A 17,220-nucleotide genomic window follows, 5' to 3' on the forward strand; every position below is an offset into this window, starting at 1 on the left:
AAGCTGAGTCTCCCTTGGCTGCCACAGCTGGCCTTGGCCTGGAGTTTGGAAATGGCCAGCTTTTGCCTTCTCTCACTTCTGTTTGATGATTACTTGCTTACTTCTGCTTTTCCCTTAAGAGCTTCCCCCCTTAAATATAGAAAACTAATAGAAGAAATTAGCAGGAAATTATTAATCCTTAATGAATATCCTAGGCACATCTGGTTTGCTTGGAGGTCTGATCTCAGTGCCACAGAAATAAAAAATGTGATTCTGGCTCCAAGGTAAGAGCTGCGGGGCCAGAGGAGTCAGGCAGGGTCTGGCCCGGGGCTCGTTCAGTGGTGCCAGATGGAGGGTTTGCTCTGCCCAGTGACCCAACGGGCTGCTCTACAAGCCAAGCGAGGCCCTCCTGCTTGAAACGTGGAGTTTATCAGCCTGATGACATGATTTATTCATTGTAATTATTGTTGTGGATCAAAGTTGTAGGAAGCATGGACTCGCAAGGCTCTTTCTGTGAAGCGATAGCCTGGCTGAGTCGGATGCAGCCAGCCTGGTCGGAGAGGCTGTGCACACCCGTGGCACAGGTCTTGCTGCTCATGCAGCTGGAGAACACGCCAGCTCCTACCCCACGCGTGTCCGGGAGGCATGGCAGCAGCCCCAGCATGAAAGAAGGAACAAATAGTCCAAGTCTGATGGCAGCTCTGAAATCCCTGCCCAGAATGGGTGGGAGGCAGCAGGGCAGGCAGGTACCTCAGAGCGCTGGGTGGATGCTCAATGCTGAAGTGTGTTTTTCCCTTTGGTGATGTTGTGGCTGGCTAAAAGGAGGTCAGGAAGAAGGGTGTGAGGGGATGGAAGCAACGAAGGGGCTGGATTTGTGTTATTTTTGGGCTAAGTTTGGGATTTGAGCACTGACTTGACTAGAAAGTGGAAACATTGGCTTAATACTGCCGTGCAGCACCATAAATGTGCAGGAAAAGGCTGTAGTCCTGCCCCAAATAAGGCCACAGCCTCCTGTACCCACAGGGAGCTCTTGCAGGATTGGGACTGGACCACGGGGGAGAGGTGGTCCCCAATATCCCAGCTCCCTCCCAGCTGCAGGCTGGCACGGCCGGACAGCCGCCCTCAGCACCCGGCCCTCTGTGTGCTGTACTTCTGGCTGGTTCACGTGTTTATATTGTGCATGTTTTAAGAACCAATAAAAATACTAAAATCATGCAAAAGCCATATTAAGTTATAGAGCATAAAATACAGATTCGCTCAGACTCCGTCCCTGCTGTTTGCCAGCATGTCCCTGGGAACATGATGCCATTTTCTGGTTTATTTTTAAAAAAAAGGAGTCAATAGAGCCAAGATTCCTGATCATAATCACTCCCTTTTGTTTTTTTTTACTGCAGAGTGCTATATTTCCATCTACTATTTCAATATGCTGGTTTGTATATCCTTATGTCTAAACTCAATCAGACATAGGTTCCAGATAGCACTGCCTCCTCTGCCAAACGCCTGGCCATTACCTAATGTATAGGCTGGTGTTCCTGTACTCGCTGATGTAATTTAAAGATGGAAGTTCTTTGACAGAAGTACAAATAATTTTTATCTTTCCATTTTTTCTTTGAGACTTTTATCCTACCTTCCCATGGAGAAAAGGTACAAGTATTAGTGGGATCTTCCTTAGATTTCTGCCGAGATAAAAGTTTACAGCTCAGACAGCAAACCACTAGAGATAACTGCAGCCCTCTCCTTTCCAACTGAGGATTGGAAGTTGGAATATCAAGTCAGCCCATCCTCTGCAAGACGCGCCACAAAAGCCACCCCAGGCACAGCCCACCACAAACATGTACAATGGACAGAGGTTTTTAAGGCTGATGGACAAAGATGATAAAAGTCTTGTCAAGGAAATATCCTGAAGGTATTCAGCAAGGACAAATGCCGAGGTTGCACGGTGACAAACTCCTGTCCAGGGTTTGTCAGGTGGCATGGACATTGCCTGGGGAAGGTGTGGAGGCACTCGCATTGCAGGGAGGAGGCATGTTGGGTTTGGGTGTGCTGCAGATACTCTGTGTTTACACATTACGCATGTTGCATATGGTTTTAATACATCTGATGTGATAGTGTTACGCTGTCCAATACTCAGTTTAGATGGTTTTAAAGGGAACTTCATCTTTAGCTATTGCATCTTTATTTGGTCTCTCCTGGTGTGACACCCAGGAGACCTTACCTCCGTGCTTCACTGCATTCCTGCCTGGATCCACTGACTTTTCCCTGGGCTAGAGATGTTTGCTTCTGCTCCGATATTGTTGAGATATCCTGCTCATCTACACAGGGGACAGGGGAGTTGTTAATGCGTCTGTGCCATTACTGGGAGAGACACACACAAGGATCTGTCTAGTTACCTGTGTCGACAAACTGCCCTCCACCTAGGAGTGTGTAGCTCATCTTCTGCTTCTGGAAGAGATTCACAGAATCACAGAATCATCTAGCTTGGAAAGGACCTTGAAGATCATCTAGTCCAACCGTTAACCCAGCACTGACAGTTCCCAACTACACCGCATCCCTATCAGCTTGAGGAAGCTTCTCCTACACCTTGGCTTGGTCCTGTGTTGCCCTCTGCCTCGGCACTAGAGGGGACCCACAGAGATGTGCCCTCCACAAACAGCAACAGCATCTGGAAAAACCCTTTTCATCAGAAATCCCTGCAGCTACACCACTTCTTGAAGATTTTTCCTTAACACCAAGGGCATGTTTAGTCTTCATCTTTATTTTGCTTATGTCTAAAAGAACGTGACACTTCAGTATCAAGTGTCCTCTTGACAGATGTAGGAAATGAGGTGCCTGATTGCTCTGAAATGATCTGCCTTTGTTGCTGGTACATTTTCAGCCCATTTTGCACATATTGGCCCAGGGCAAAGGCCTGGTGCTGGCAGCGCCCCGTGTAGCCTCAGAGCAGGTAGAAGCTGGGGAACTTGGCAGGGCACGTACAAGCTCACACACCACGTGGCAACGGGCCAGCACAAGGGGTGGAAAGAGGTTAGCAGTTCTTCAGTCTGCACAGTCATAGAGCTCCCTGGAAAATGGCAGATGAAGGGATGTGCTGGAGCACCTTTGCAGGTGCTAAAGCTGGAGGAAGCATAAAGGGTCTGTGCTGCCCTTCTGGATCATGCAGAAGAGAGACGTTCACCTGGTGATCAATTCCTGCAGCAGGGACACGCCTGGCTTTACTGAGCAAGGTTTAATTTTCCAGAAAGCCATCCCGATGCTGATGCATTACCAACTGAGCACAACCAAACTTCCTTTGGTGCTCAAGAAACATTTTTCAAAGATCGTTTGCTTTAACTTGGCTCAGCCATTTCCAGTATTAACATATCTGAAAACCGGTTTCCACTGTGGTTTTAAATCTCGAACAAAAGCAGCAGGGAGGCCCCAGTCAAATCTCCAGGGGTAGTTTGTACATGTTTTAAAGCCAGTGGATTTCAGCAAACAAACCTGGCAACTGAGATGGTCCATGAGTCTCACAGCTGTGGCTGGCAGGACTCGAGGCAGCTGGAGATGAGATACACAAGTATCCTCTATCTTTTGGTCACTTTGTCCAAGTTCACAGTGCTCCATTTAATTCCAGTTCCCGTTCAGCAGAGGGATAGGCCAGTTGCCTCCCTGGTTACAAGAGAGAAATCAGAGCACCTTAAACACTTAGCACAAAGCTGAGTGTGAGATCCACTTGACATTTCAAAAATCGCATCAGAGATGTGCACCTTTCCTGAGTTGCTGCCTCGCATATTAATTATCTCCTCCCAGTGGTTTCCATCTTCTTCTAATACAAACTTGTTGCCTTCACTTGATCTTGACACTCTTCTGGACTTGGCCATTTGACCTCCGGTTGGCTCATCTGAGCAGCAAAGAGCTGAAAATCTCTTCCCCTTGCAGAGCACCAGGGACTGTTTGGGCATCTCTGTTCAGAGGGACTGGATGGAGATGCAGATCCTGGGGTGAACCGTACAGAGAGCAGGAGTTGTCCACTGGAGATCCAGACTTTCTGTACAGGCAAGGCAGGACAAGGATATGTCTCTGCAGTTTGTGAGGAGACTGGAAGATACAATGGCCCGTCAAACCCTGGCAAGGCGTCCATCAGCAATGCGAGTGTCACGGTGTAGTTTGCCAAAATAAAAAGACTGTCTGCTGACCTGTAAAGTGTATGAGGGGATAGTGCCATGGAGCCTGAAATACCCGAAGAACATTGTTGGAGAGTAACGTGCGTTTACAAAGGATCTGGCTGCCAGTCAATCCTGCTCTTCGCTACAGAGGATGATAAGAGCCAAAGACTGAAGTCACCGGTATGCAACCAGCAACCTGGACACAAGCAAGTGGACCCTGAGAGCAACCCTCTCCAAAAAAGTGCTCCTCTCCGCTGCTTCTTCTCTCCACCTACAGAAAATACAGCATTTCAGCCCTTCCCTCAGAGGACAACTGATCCACCGGTGGCTGCGCGAAAGGCCCAAGCCAGTTGGCAGGAGGGAGGTGGTGGGTTTCCAGCTGCGCTCCATAGCTCTGCACTGTGGTTTTCGTAATGTGCTGGTTGTCATACAAGGCAGACATCTGATAGCAAGGTTTTTACAGTTCCAGGAAAGCAATTGGAGAGCCTGTAGGTAATGAAATACAACATGCTCTGAAACAAGAAAATCCCTCGTTGTTCAGCAAAACTGGGAGCCGAGTTCTTTTCTTTTTCCACTTCCTTTTTAACCTGAAATCCTATCTGCAGTGTCATTCAAGCCACGTCAGGACTGGGAAAGCTTTGAGCCAGACACTCCAATGGTATAAATCGCCATAAACAATTACATCAGAGATCTGGCTGCATGTGCCAGCCCTGCTGCATGGTGCAGATGTGCACCAGCAGACCAGAAGAGCTTTAAGGGCTGGTAAATCCTTTTGCTCTGATGCGACAAGGCCCAAAGTCCTTTTTTTTGCTCTCCAAGAGGGTAGAGTGATGGAGCTGGGCTGGGGTGATCTGAGAAGGTTTGTTGAGGGAATTCACAGTGCTTTGAAAAGGATAAAGCCAGTATCCAGCCCAGTACAGAGCACTGGGTGAACTTGTGGGTCTTGGCTCCAGCGCTGTGGTCTCAGCCGCATCGCTCCCCAGAGCAGCAGCAAGTCCACACACAGCTTTGGCTGGTGTCCCGAGGACAGCATCCTTCCCATCGTGTTCTTGTTTCTCCGTCATCTACAGGCTACAGTCCTGAAGCAAAAGAAGGACTTGCGGGCCAGGCTGGACCTTCTGCTCCGAGCTAGTAGAGTTGCTCCAGAAACGGCACGCTGTGGTCACCGCGGAGATGGGGCTGGTTTCTGGGCTCTGTAATGCCAGGGTAGAGCAGGAGTTCATTCTCATCCGACACACTGCTCTGTTACAAAGTTGTCCAAACATCACTTACAGCAGAATTTGTCCCAGGGTGGTTTTTTGCTCTTTGTTCTTTTCTGTTTCCTGCCACTGAAAACATGATTCAAAGATTTTCTGCCACAAAGCGCCTCACTCTGCTGTCTCTGAATCCAGCCATTCACTCCGAACACATGAGCTCAGCGACAGCTGGCAATGCCACATCAGTTACATGGCATTCAGCTCTCTGAAAGCACTGAGGCTGCCGAAGGACAATCCTGGAGTCACTTCTGGTTTTAACCTCTGCTGTCAATGCAGGAATCTATGCTTTTTTTGATAATGTGCTGAGCTGTTTTTTCTCGGAAAAGCTTTCCATGCCCTGGTCTACGGGCTATCTGTGGAGCTCTTACTTGGATGAAGTTTCTTAAATTCCCTCAACTGGAGGGTGAGGGGTTAACCTCTGACTGAGCAATGGAAGGAATGGAGAATACTGGGCTCGGTGTGCAGGGGAGGGCTGTGACAGTGTGTCAGTGGTAACAGTGAGTTCTTCACACCCTTAATCTAGGAAATGAGTATTGTTACTCCTCATTTTACCCTTGGATAATGCATTAGCTGTAAATACACAGAGTAGTAAAGTGGCTTGTCCGGGTTCATGCAGGAGCTTGGTCAGTGGCAGAAGGGGACTGGGAGCTCCCCAGTCCCACTCCTGTGCCCTGTGCAGTGGCTCGGTACAGGCTGTATTGGCCCACGGGCCAGACACATCTCAGTAGATGCTTCCTGAGACAGCTGTGCTTGCCAAAGGGCATCGCCCTTTGCTGCAGAGCTGAATGTCTCCCGGGCTTGTGCATGACCCACATCCCAACTACCCCTTCCACACTGGAGGAGGGGACACAACAGGACATACTTTTCCTGCCCTACAGCCTGTCCTTTCCAGTAGCTGCTACATCAGCAGGGTCAGTTCCTATTCTGGAGTCCAATTTCTATAGCTGAAGGTGCTTGCACTTGGCTACGGTGTGTCGCTGTGTAATATCTTTGGAATATCCTTTCTCATGTGGACCAGTATCCAGCAGAGCCAAGGCAGGTATTTGCCTTGCATCAAAAATCAAAGGCGAATAAAGTTGCTCAGGAATGTAGTCAAACGCGCTTAAACTCTTTGCTTTGAATAGGGCGAGAGCAAGGGTCAGGGCGAGTGCCTCTCCACATAGCTGCAGTCCTCAGGTCTCTTTCCTTCCCCTTCTAGATGTAACGTTGTCATCCCCAGGCACTTCTGCCCTTAGATGCAATCAGCTTCTTCTTTTGCTTTAATAATCTGTGCATCGCCGATGGCCCCAGGTTCAGCCTCTTCTGTGGAAGTCTAAACATCCTGTTTTGTGGAGAGGTACATGGTGGACTTCGTTTGGGAGATTTTATTGAGGCAGGGAGCATTCCCCTTGTCTGCTATTCTGGTACCTGTGACTCAGCCCACCAAATCCATTGAAACCTTTGGAGTGGAACAGGGTTGCCTGTGAGCCCTGGGAATCCTGCAGGGAATCGCAGAGTTCTCCCAGTCCCCAGGAACTGCTGCTTTGCAGCGACCAAGGTTGCTCCAGCAGCCGAGGGGCCGTTCACCCTTGCAGTGAGTCTGCTGCTCGGGAAGGCAGGCTGATCCCAGCTGGTCTTCATTTAGAGTTAATAGGAGTCAAAATGAGCCAGAATTTAAAATAAATCCCATTGACTTGGCACGGTTTCTTTCCTGACTCAGACGAAGGAGACGCACTTTTTGGGCAGTTACTCCAAGATTCCCCTCCTTATTGCAAGAGAGGTTTTCATTCCCCTCCTCTTCCACAACCTCAGGGCATCTGTGTCCTTCAAAAGGAAGATATTAACCCTCGGTGTTTGGGGGAGGAAAAAAGAGCACAAGTAGTGCTTGTTAGTATAAATAGGAGTTATACTGCCCAAGTGCTCTGTCTATTCCTTTCTTCCCAGTTGTCAGCTTCCAACACTGGCTAATTCTTTGGAGCATTTTGGTGTCATCATGTATGAAAGCTTCACAGCTCAGTGGGGATGAGGACTTGCACTTTTCCTGCACTTCCCACCCACCCATCAAGGCTTTCGGTGGCACTTTTGTCTCCCGCGCTTCCTTAGAGATGAGGAAATAGAGGCAAAGAGGGTAAAAAAAGGGATTCCCAGAAACAACAAATTCAGGGCTACCAGACGAAACCAGACCAACTCAGAGCACACAGCAGTGCTCTGTACATGATTCTCTTTGTTGCCTTACACTGTGACTGCTTAGAAAATCCAAGTTAAATAGACCTCCTCATCCACAAAACCAAAAGTGGCGTATTTCAGAGCAACATCTTCCTGCAGATAAGAATTTGCACTAAAGCAGAGAGTTTGGAATACAAGATTTTGGTTTGGATTCCACACTTGAAGCTGAGGAACTCAGCTGAAAGGGAAGTCATAATGACGCGAGCTGTAGTCTTTCCATCCGAGATCTTTTTATAGGATTTCCCCATCCCGCTTTTTCTTTGCATTCAGCCAGCCAGCTCTACCTGCACTCATCACTCGGGTTTCCACAAGCAGGCCAAGAGCCCATTGCTTCCCAGTGATCCCAGTGAAGCCCTCTGAACCTCACAGTACAATCAGGTCTTTCTTCTCAAGAACAGTTGAGTCTTTCTTCTTTCCCCATACTCATTCAGGAGCTGCTGCCCTGTCTCCTCCCCTTCCAGCTACTGCTAGGCAGAGTGATTATGAAATGTGTTTCTTATAAATCCGAAACATTTATGTCTTCAAATGCCCGGTCCCAATAATCCCACTAATTTCCTGAGTGCTTGTGAACTGTCCTCCATGGGGGGAGGCTTCTCTTGATCAAAGTTTAAGTAGGGGTTCTCATATGGAGACATTGCTGAGCGGTAGGAAATGATATAGGGCTTTTTCATTTCCCTTTAAATGAGCTTGCTGGCTGGGCCCTGAACAATATGGGCATGGTCATCCTATGTTTCATGCTTCCTACCTTTATTACTGCTTTAGCTTTTCTGCCCTTTCTATGTTCAGTGCCTCAAACTATCACCATTTTTTTTCCCCCATCACCATTGGCACTTTCTTTTCTTTACTCAGTAGCTGCATTCTGGTTCTTCTATTTCTTCCTGCCTCATTTTTGGCAGAGAGGAGTGACCTCAGACCTTCACTCAATGACACCCAAAAAAATTTGAAAATATGCTCCTGCTCCACAACAGTCCTGAGTAATCCTGAACCTGCCTGAGACAGGCTTTGGGAAGCTCTCTCATCGGTATTGTGCCCTCCTGTGCCATGCTGTAAGTCTGCAAGCAAAGCAGAATCTATGCTCTGAAGTGCCAAGAGCCACAGATCCCCTTGAGTCAAACCAGGACGGTGAGTCACGTCTCAGTAACCACTGCCCCGGATCTAGCGCATGTAGCAGAGCATCACTGAATGTGGGGGAAGTTTGGGTCTGGGTTTTAACACTGTTTGCTGTTTGGCTCCATTTGGGGCATATCTCTCTGCAGTTCACTCAACTTCCTCATTTTGTTTTTCTGGATGTTTTTGTCGCAACATAGATTTCAACTGTTGGTGTCTTGAGAATTTAAAGCTGGGCTGCTCATCTATTTGCTCCCAATAAACGTTACTGCTGTGCCGTGCAAGAGACCTGACTTTGCTGCCAAGGCCATCAGCAGCTGAAAGCCTCCTTTTTTCCTTAATCAATTTGCATTGGAAAATAAACCATCCAGCTTTTCCCTTAGGGGAATATCTAAGGCCATACTAAAAAAATCTTTATAAAATTGGGTACTTTCTGAAGATGCCAATAAAATTTTAAACATGCTAGACCTAAGATGATAATTTTTTTTTGCTTTTCTTGGATATTTTGGCATACCTGAAGGCATGTGGCTTTGTAAAATGGCTGATTTCCACTGTCCCTGGTCACAAATATCATCATCTTCTGGAGGTACTTCTCTAGTGAAGAGTGCAGTATATAAACAGAAATCACCATTTAAAAATAATCCCACTCGCAGAAGAAGCTTGGAAAGAAGATTTGTTTTCTCAGCAAACCAGTAACCCAAAGCATACAACAAAATGTGTACAAACCCCGACAATAAAAGCATCAAGTGTTTAGTGCCTTGGCACGCTAACCCAACTGATTTGAATCCAGCAAAAAGAACTTGGAATTAATTATTCTTATGTGTAGGCTTTTGTACATTTTCTGCCCCTCGTTGCTGTCTCTGCTAAAGTGTAGGAACCCTCGGAACTTCGCATTGCAGCGAAGGAGGTACCAAAAGATGCTAGATTCCTGATGTACTTTGGAGGCACTGGATGAAGTTGCAATCTCACTGAACTTTATTTTTATCCTTTTTTTTTTTCTCCCCCCTGTTCTGGCCCTGATTTTTCCATCCCTGGACAGATGAGTCAGAAGAATGGAGAGAAAATCATCTGACCTTTTTTGAAGGCTACCGAAGTTGTTGCTGGGCTTGATATTGCCTGTGTTACACGTGACGTATGACGGTGACTGTACAAACCACTGCGTATGTGCCCTGTGAATGTCTGGGATTGCAACAAGCAGCAACCACATCTGGAACATCACATGTAGAGATATTGCATATCTAGGAACCCCAGACAAGTGTTGAACTGCCTCTGAATTCATCTGGGCAAAATTCCTGCGCAGTTGAAGAAAGCGCATCCAGGAAAATCAGACATATGGTAGGCTTCCCGCTCACCAGTAGAGCTCTGCTGGCCAAAGTCCTAGAAAGCATGCTGGTAGAGCACAGAAATATCCTTTGCTGATAGAGCTTACTCCATTCGAGGAGGTGATTCAGGCTGCAAGATCCAAGCCACGTCTGCTGATGGTGTGGCCAGCACAGTTTGACCCATTTATTTATACCAGCAAAGCTTTTAACCAGCAGATGAGAGCTAACAACAGTGAGGGAGGCTCAAAGGAAGATCTCTGTGGTTTACTGCAAGTGACAGCTGGTCTCACTATCACTGACAAGAGTTTGAGAGGCTGCCAATTTTTTTTTTCTCCGGCAATGAAGAAGGAGCCACACCCCAGCTGGAGGACCCAGGAGAGCCTTCTGGAGTAGATGAACATCCCTGCTCAATGAGGCCAATGATTCATAAGGGGAAAAGCCGGTGCAGGGAGTTTATTGGAGCCCATATCTGTGTTCAGACTCCACCAACAGGGAAAGACAAGCTGAAGGAACCCAGAGAAAGTTGAGACCCTGTTTGAAGATGGCACAGTCTTCTATGGATCAAGTTTATTTTTGTGAGCGAGGATTGAACTGTCAAAGTTCGGTTTATGTTTTGGGTTTTTTCCCTCTCCCATGTGACTCTAACCCTGTATCTGTACTTCATGACTGTGGGTACAAGCATGAACTTGAATGCTGGCAGATTTTAGGAGCAGTGTGGAAATTTTGTTTCTCAGATGAGAAGACTGAAGGCCTGAACCCATCTTCTCAAAAAGCAAAGACATTTCCCAGTGCAGGGTAGAACCAAGTTTCAGCCGTTGCTTCCATGGGAGGTGTGTCTAGGTGGGGGGAATCAGGCTGTACTTCAAACTCTCCTGAAGTAGCTGTGAGATCCTTGTGACCTGTGAACGGGGTCCATCTGCCCTGCACAATGATAAAAGGGTACATCTCATCGATGCACTGGCATCTGCATTTTTTACAGACAGCGTAACACAACCTCATCCTAGGGATGGAACAGTAACATGGAAGTATTTGTTTCAAGAGCTGTTATAGCACAGCAATTCAGGAGCACATCTGAGTGTACAAAATGACTCTTCTGGAGGAGATCAAGGGCTTGGCCATCACTGGGGCCAGGAAAAGATTTAGCTTAAAATGGGCTTTCTCCCATTTGCAAGAAGCGTCTATTGCCCATGCTTCCAAAAGATCTTAGTGCACAGTCCAGGGAGACTGATGGAAAAACACTATTGCAACTAATCTGAAACCCCAGTTGTGTCTTTATTTGTTCACATTTTGACAGTAAACTTTTGCGAGTGGTTCCACTATTCATTCCCCAAATTTTCAAGCCACTAATCATCACGGTATTGCTGCAGAACAGGGTCTGAGAGCATTATTGCTGCTTTGCTACACACATCATGACCAATACATGGGGGAGCTGAGGGACCTGGTACCAGATCCAGTGGTGAGCTAGCTGCAGAGCTGGGTGGGGATGGCCGTTTCCCAGGCTGATGCTTTCATTGGTGAGGATTTCTCTGTACTCCTGTCAAAAGTGTAAATCACGTGGGTGACACTGTGCAGGCTTTGGCACCCACAATTCATCAAGTATTGCGGCTGCTCAGCGTCTGTGGGAAAATAATTCCAACAGTGATCTCTTGGAAAGTGGCAGCAAAAAATAACAAACAAAAGCCCTGAGTAGTATGGAAGAGACAACAGAACAGGACTCGGGTACTCCTCGGCAGGGACCTGTCCTTTTGTGAAGCTCTAACAGTGTTGGCAGGGTGGGCTCTTGAAATGTTTGACTTAGGTAAAATGGAGCTATTCCCTTTGGGGAAATGAAGAACTGGCACAGTTCTTTAGGGCTATAATAAGTCTGAATTGCTCCTTTGTGTTAAGAGCAGGCACTTATGAGGCCCGTGTTTCAGATCTGAGTGAAAACCCTCCGATATGGCTAGCTTTATAAGTTGCTTTTGTTCAGCTGAGACTGCAACATCAACGGTGGTGAAAATTATACCTTCTTAGCTGGGAGGCAGGAGAGCAGAGGGAGAGATGCCGTGCGGGTGTGTAGATGCTGTTGAAATGTTTGTCACAATTGCCAAAAAGAATGAGTTATTTTCTTCAGTAATACTTTTGCTTCTGTCAAATCCAAAATATGTTGTCTGCCTTGCAGCCAACAGGGTCAAACACTAAAAAAAATGAACTCCCTGGGCTCCCTAAGGAGAGTGTGCTATACTTAGTCACTCATCACAGCTAATTTCTGCCGTGTGCGTGCAAGGAGGGGCGTGAGGCACCCACGCTAGATGCCCAAAGGAGGCCAGCGTTTCTGTTTCTCGTTGCTGTGTCTCCCACCTGAAACTTTGCATCCCACTCCATTTCTAGATGCCTGATCGGTGTATTGTGATTTCTATGTGCTGTGTGTTGCAGTAATAATACAAATAGAGGGAAAGGGTTTGTACTGTGAGTAGGAAGCTGTGCATGGCAGGTAGACAGAAAACGAAGCCACTGCCTGTTTTTACGAGGTAAAAATAAGGAGAATTGCTGTTGAGGCAGTGGTTCCACTGCCAGTATCCTAAAACCATATGAAAAGCATTGATATCCAGTTCAGTGCCATGGTAGATGGTGAAAGACACAACTCTGTTTGCAAAGCAGTGGTGCACAGATGGCAGCTCTGTCTGCAGACCAGAGAAATGTTTTGTGGGGGCCAAGGTAAATGTGTTTTCCACATTTCAGCCCTTTCTGTAGCAGTGAGTGGGTAGGTACCAATTTTCAATTCAGCGGGTGCTGTCTTCAAGGAGCACTTCTGAGATCTCTCTTTCGCATCCTTGAGGACAGATGGATCCATCAGATGGCAGTTTTCCATCACCCACCTGTCTTTGACATGTGATCTGAAGATGAAAAATATCACGTTTCAGTCATGTTGCCCTATAGTCACCTGGGCACAGGTTTCCTTCTCCATGTGTTGGAGCAGGTCAAGAACAAACTCAGCCATAGTCTGGCTGTAGTGCCTGTGGATCATGGCCTTACCCGCATGACTTCCTAGCCTCCTTGTTGGCTCCTGTAGGAATAGGATAGCATGGGTGAGGACACTGTCAGGGTTGAGTATACCAGGGCAGTGGCATGGGATTGGCTGGTTGGGATGGGACTTCTTTGCTTTCCCATTCCAACAGCTTGTTTTGCTCTCCTAGGGACCAGAAGGGAAACCAGGAAAACAAGGCGAAAAGGGCAAGCCTGGCCAGAAGGTAGGAGCATCTCCTGTTGATAACATCTACTCCTCTGGATCTCCCTTTCTTTGCTCATCTGTGATATTTATCTGTGGAAGCAGTTTTGTCCTACATTAACATCAGTGCTTTTGTTCTGCAGGGCAGCAAGGGCTACCAGGGGCAGCTCGGCGAGACAGGATCTCCAGGGAAGGAGGGGCCGAAGGGGAACCAAGGCCCTAAAGGATCCCGAGGTACCCTGGGACCTATGGTGAGAAGAGCTCTGCAAATGGTTGAACACAACACGTAGAAATGTGACTAGCAGTGGTGGGCATGGGCCTGAATGAAGCAGAAAGCCCAGCAGAGGCTTCAGAGCACAGACAGTGAAATTATGTTAGATGGGTTTAATTGACCAAAACAGCTTAATGCTTGCTCTGGGCAGCACAGGAGAGACTCCGTAGTGGTGACAGTGTGGTGCCCCGTGAATCCAGCTCACGTTGTATCGTGGCGGTTCTTCACAACTCCCCAGATGGGCTGAAATATTGGGGCTTTTTCTTGAGAAGGGAGTGAGCTGATAAGCTATTTTTTGCTAAGATCTTTTCCTTTGAGACTGCACACTCATGGCAAGAGCTGCTTCCAAGTCAAACTGTGTTGTTATAAGGAACTCTGACTTGGACTTCTGCCCTGTTTCTACACCCACTCTTGATCTACTTATCTAAAACACTTGCAGTAAGAAGAAATATAGCATGGGAAAGGGTTTGACTTGGGGACTGAAGGTGAGGCTTTCAGAGAGAACAATAGTGTGGCAGAGAGGAAAGAAAGTTAATTTGCTTTAGGCACATAAGACAAATGCATTGGGACAGCAGTGGTAAGTAATAAGTACCTCCTCATGCATTGCAGGCTGGTAAGGAAACTTCTTGCACTATATTTGGTAGAACTTAGTGAAAAGCAGGAGTTGTTTATGAACTAGGACTGACAGTGATGTTTCGGAACAGTAGCAAATAAGTGATGGAGTAATGGTTCTGTTGATAGTGTTTTCCTGCACTAAAAATTATAGCCTCCCCATATATCCTCCCTTCATATTCTTTGGCAAAGCCTCCATGGATTATTTCACAAGGAAGCAGCAGTCTATTGGACTGAACACGTCTCTGTCTTGTGGAAAGGGCTTTCTTCCACGCTAAATGGGATTATATGGAAAGTTTACAATTCCCTTTAATCTGATGATCTGATTTAAACCCTTTTGTTCAGTCTGCTAAAGATGCAATAAGCAGCTCTCATCACAACCCAGAAAACTCCTTTCTTGGCCTCAGAACCCACACCAAAAGGTTTCCTCCCAACAGTTTAGGGTTAGGTCCATGCATGAGAATGGTCTCGCTGGTGAACTTCCTAGCACAAAGCTAATTTGGATATAAAGACGTCCAGAGGAGCAGATGAAGAGCACACACTGTGCAGCCATTTCTGGTAGCAAATCTGAATGAGGATTTGGGGAACCTATTGCTACAGGCTGGCAAAGACATTGAATGGACTCCTAGCATCCCTGTCCATGTGTAAGAGATTAAAGCCAAGCAAGAGCATTTCACACGGCCACAGCAAAGCTCACCGGTGGCCAGGGAAGCGGGTGGCCACACTCCCATGTGGTGCTGAGCTTTGCTTTGCTTAGCCCAGTGCATCCTCCGATGGGGTAATACCCACGGGCTACTCTCATGGTGCTTTCTGTGCTTGCCTCTCCAGGGTGCGCCAGGAAGGATGGGTACTCAAGGGGAACCTGGTTTAAAGGGTTACCAGGTAAGGATTTTATTTTCACCCTCCAGCTTCTATCTGTTCTCAAATGCAACAAAACTGCTACTCTAGGATGCAATATCATTCTTAAACTATGATTTTATCTGATCTTGAGTTCAGTTTAGTTCTTTCTGTAGTGTCCAGTTGCACCATCACAACTTCTCCAGATGCATTTGGTTCATCTCTGCCATGACCCATGTTTCCTCCGAAGCTGAGATGCACAACACAGGGCTTGAGAGATCTGACAGGAAACCAGGGAGGACCTTCAGTCAAACAGCTCTTTCCTGTCTCCTCACATGCTGTCTGCTCTCCACAGGGACATGCAGGACCACCAGGGCCAATTGGACCACCAGGGCCAAAGGGGGAAAAGGTAAGTTTGCAGAGTTTAGCCATCTCATTTTCCATTGGCATGGAAGCTGAGCTGATATAGAGACGATTGCCCCGCTGCCATGACACCCATGCATCTGCGCTCTCCGCCTCTACCTGCGGCAGAATCAGAGGCGCCTCCTCTACAGCACGGCCACCTACATAACTCCTGCTGCAACTTTACTGCTGCATATCAGCACTGAGAACACCCGTGCCACTGGCATATGCTTTCCAGACACCATGTGCCCTTGTGCCAGTGGCTGAGCCAGCCAGCATGCGTTCTGGGAATATGTTTTTCCTGTATCTGCAGAAATTCTGCTCAATCCCCAAGCCGAAGAAAATCAGACTAGTAGCTTTCTGTGATCAAGTCAGAATAACACCCTGCACAAACTAGCTGATCTTCAGCAAGCTGCCTATCTGTACTTAAACCAGCTGATAGCATGTTGTAAGCGAGGCAGAACGGGTCTCCTCTCCATTGCCCTTGCTCCATTTTCCTCATCGCCTGCCACCCCCTTACCTCGCTCGTCCCCCCCACCCCTCGACGAGCCCCCTTGCCGCAGCTGGCCTGAGTCAGAGCCCTCTTTCCACCGCAGCTTTCCCCTTGTGTTTTTCCCCTTTTGCTGAGTCAGCACGGCCATAACCAGTTCAGGCTGGAGAAGTGACTCACACTTTAATGGTTTCCTGTCGGCGGAGCTGGCTGCTCCACGCTTCCAGCTGGCGTTGGCTGTGCTCAGGGCCGCTGGAGCCCCTCACACGCCTGCAGTAGCAGCAGCGATGCTCCCTCCCTCCGTGTGGGAAGGAAAGTGATGGTGGTTGGGACTGGTCAGTCGTGGGGTCCCCATGAAGAGGAGGCACGCATGAACTCTTTTCTCTCATTTTCCGCTCCCCATCACCGAGAGAGCTTTCGGCTGTCCCTCTGCACACAGGTGTGATTGCAGCTGTACGCGTGCAAGCAGGAGCTTCATTGCTTCAAAAAGGAGTTTGTGGAACAGAGATCCCAAGGACTTGTCTCCACTGGGGCTTCAAATGTGTCCTTTCAGCTCAGGCTCCTGAGCACGCTGCTCTCTGTGCTCCACCTGGAGACTCCTTGTGCAGCAGCGAATCTCTGTGCTGGTGGCCGGGAGTCAGTGGGGCACAGTGACCTGTTGTGTTCCACTAAGATATTCACATGCCTCAGAAATTTTGCTTTGGGGATGAACAATGGTCATGCTGCTTTTTTCTCTCATTTCCTGATGCTGAAACACATCCGTGGAGGAACAGCTGGTGATGCTCCTGCTGCTCCGCATCTCCGTCACTGCCTTGCTGCATGTCCTCTCAATCCCCAGCCCTTCTAACACTGCCCCATCCACTTCCCGAGCTGCACCTCTTGCTCTTCCAGACTTCAGCAGCATTCCTCCTCAGGTGTATTCTGCTGAGTGGCTGTGCAGGAAGTGGCAAGTGTTAACCAAGCACAACCAGCCCAGGATAATAATGCAAGAGCTCACGACCAAGCACACTGCCAATTGAGAGCCTGGCCAGAGGTTTCTCACAGTCCCACTGTTGAAACTTGAGCATCCTGGCAAAAAGCTGTGAGTCATGACTACCAAAAGCAAGATCAGCCGTTGGTCTTACAGCAGAAGGAGTAAGAGATGAGCAGATATGTATCTCTGTTGTTTAAATTGCAGCTCTTATCTTATTTTAAAACATTAAAAGTTGTCACCTTCTTGAAAACTCCCACTATTTCATGAGTAAATGGTCTCCAAATTATTAATCTGAAGCACTCAGTGAAGCACTCTCCCCTTCACCAACAAAACATCCTTTTGCAAATGGCCACTAGAAGGGCACTCCCTCAGAAACAACACGGATCTGTGACATCAGAGCACAGCAATGCTGA

The 17,220-nt window shown here is 47.7% G+C and overlaps 1 protein-coding gene across 1 annotated transcript in view; it reads left to right on the forward strand.

The window, feature by feature from the left end:
* The window catches only part of COL27A1 (collagen type XXVII alpha 1 chain), a 152,445-nt gene that overhangs the window by 114,837 nt on the left and 20,388 nt on the right, over positions 1–17,220 (forward strand). Inside the window, exons 39-42 of the mRNA XM_074846242.1 lie at positions 13,191–13,244; positions 13,366–13,473; positions 14,934–14,987; positions 15,298–15,351. Coding sequence (XP_074702343.1) covers positions 13,191–13,244; positions 13,366–13,473; positions 14,934–14,987; positions 15,298–15,351 — 270 coding nt within the window. The remainder of the gene's footprint in view (positions 1–13,190; positions 13,245–13,365; positions 13,474–14,933; positions 14,988–15,297; positions 15,352–17,220) is intronic.

Source organism: Strix aluco, chromosome 20 (assembly GCF_031877795.1).
Source record: "Strix aluco isolate bStrAlu1 chromosome 20, bStrAlu1.hap1, whole genome shotgun sequence".
Taxonomy (NCBI): domain Eukaryota; kingdom Metazoa; phylum Chordata; class Aves; order Strigiformes; family Strigidae; genus Strix; species Strix aluco.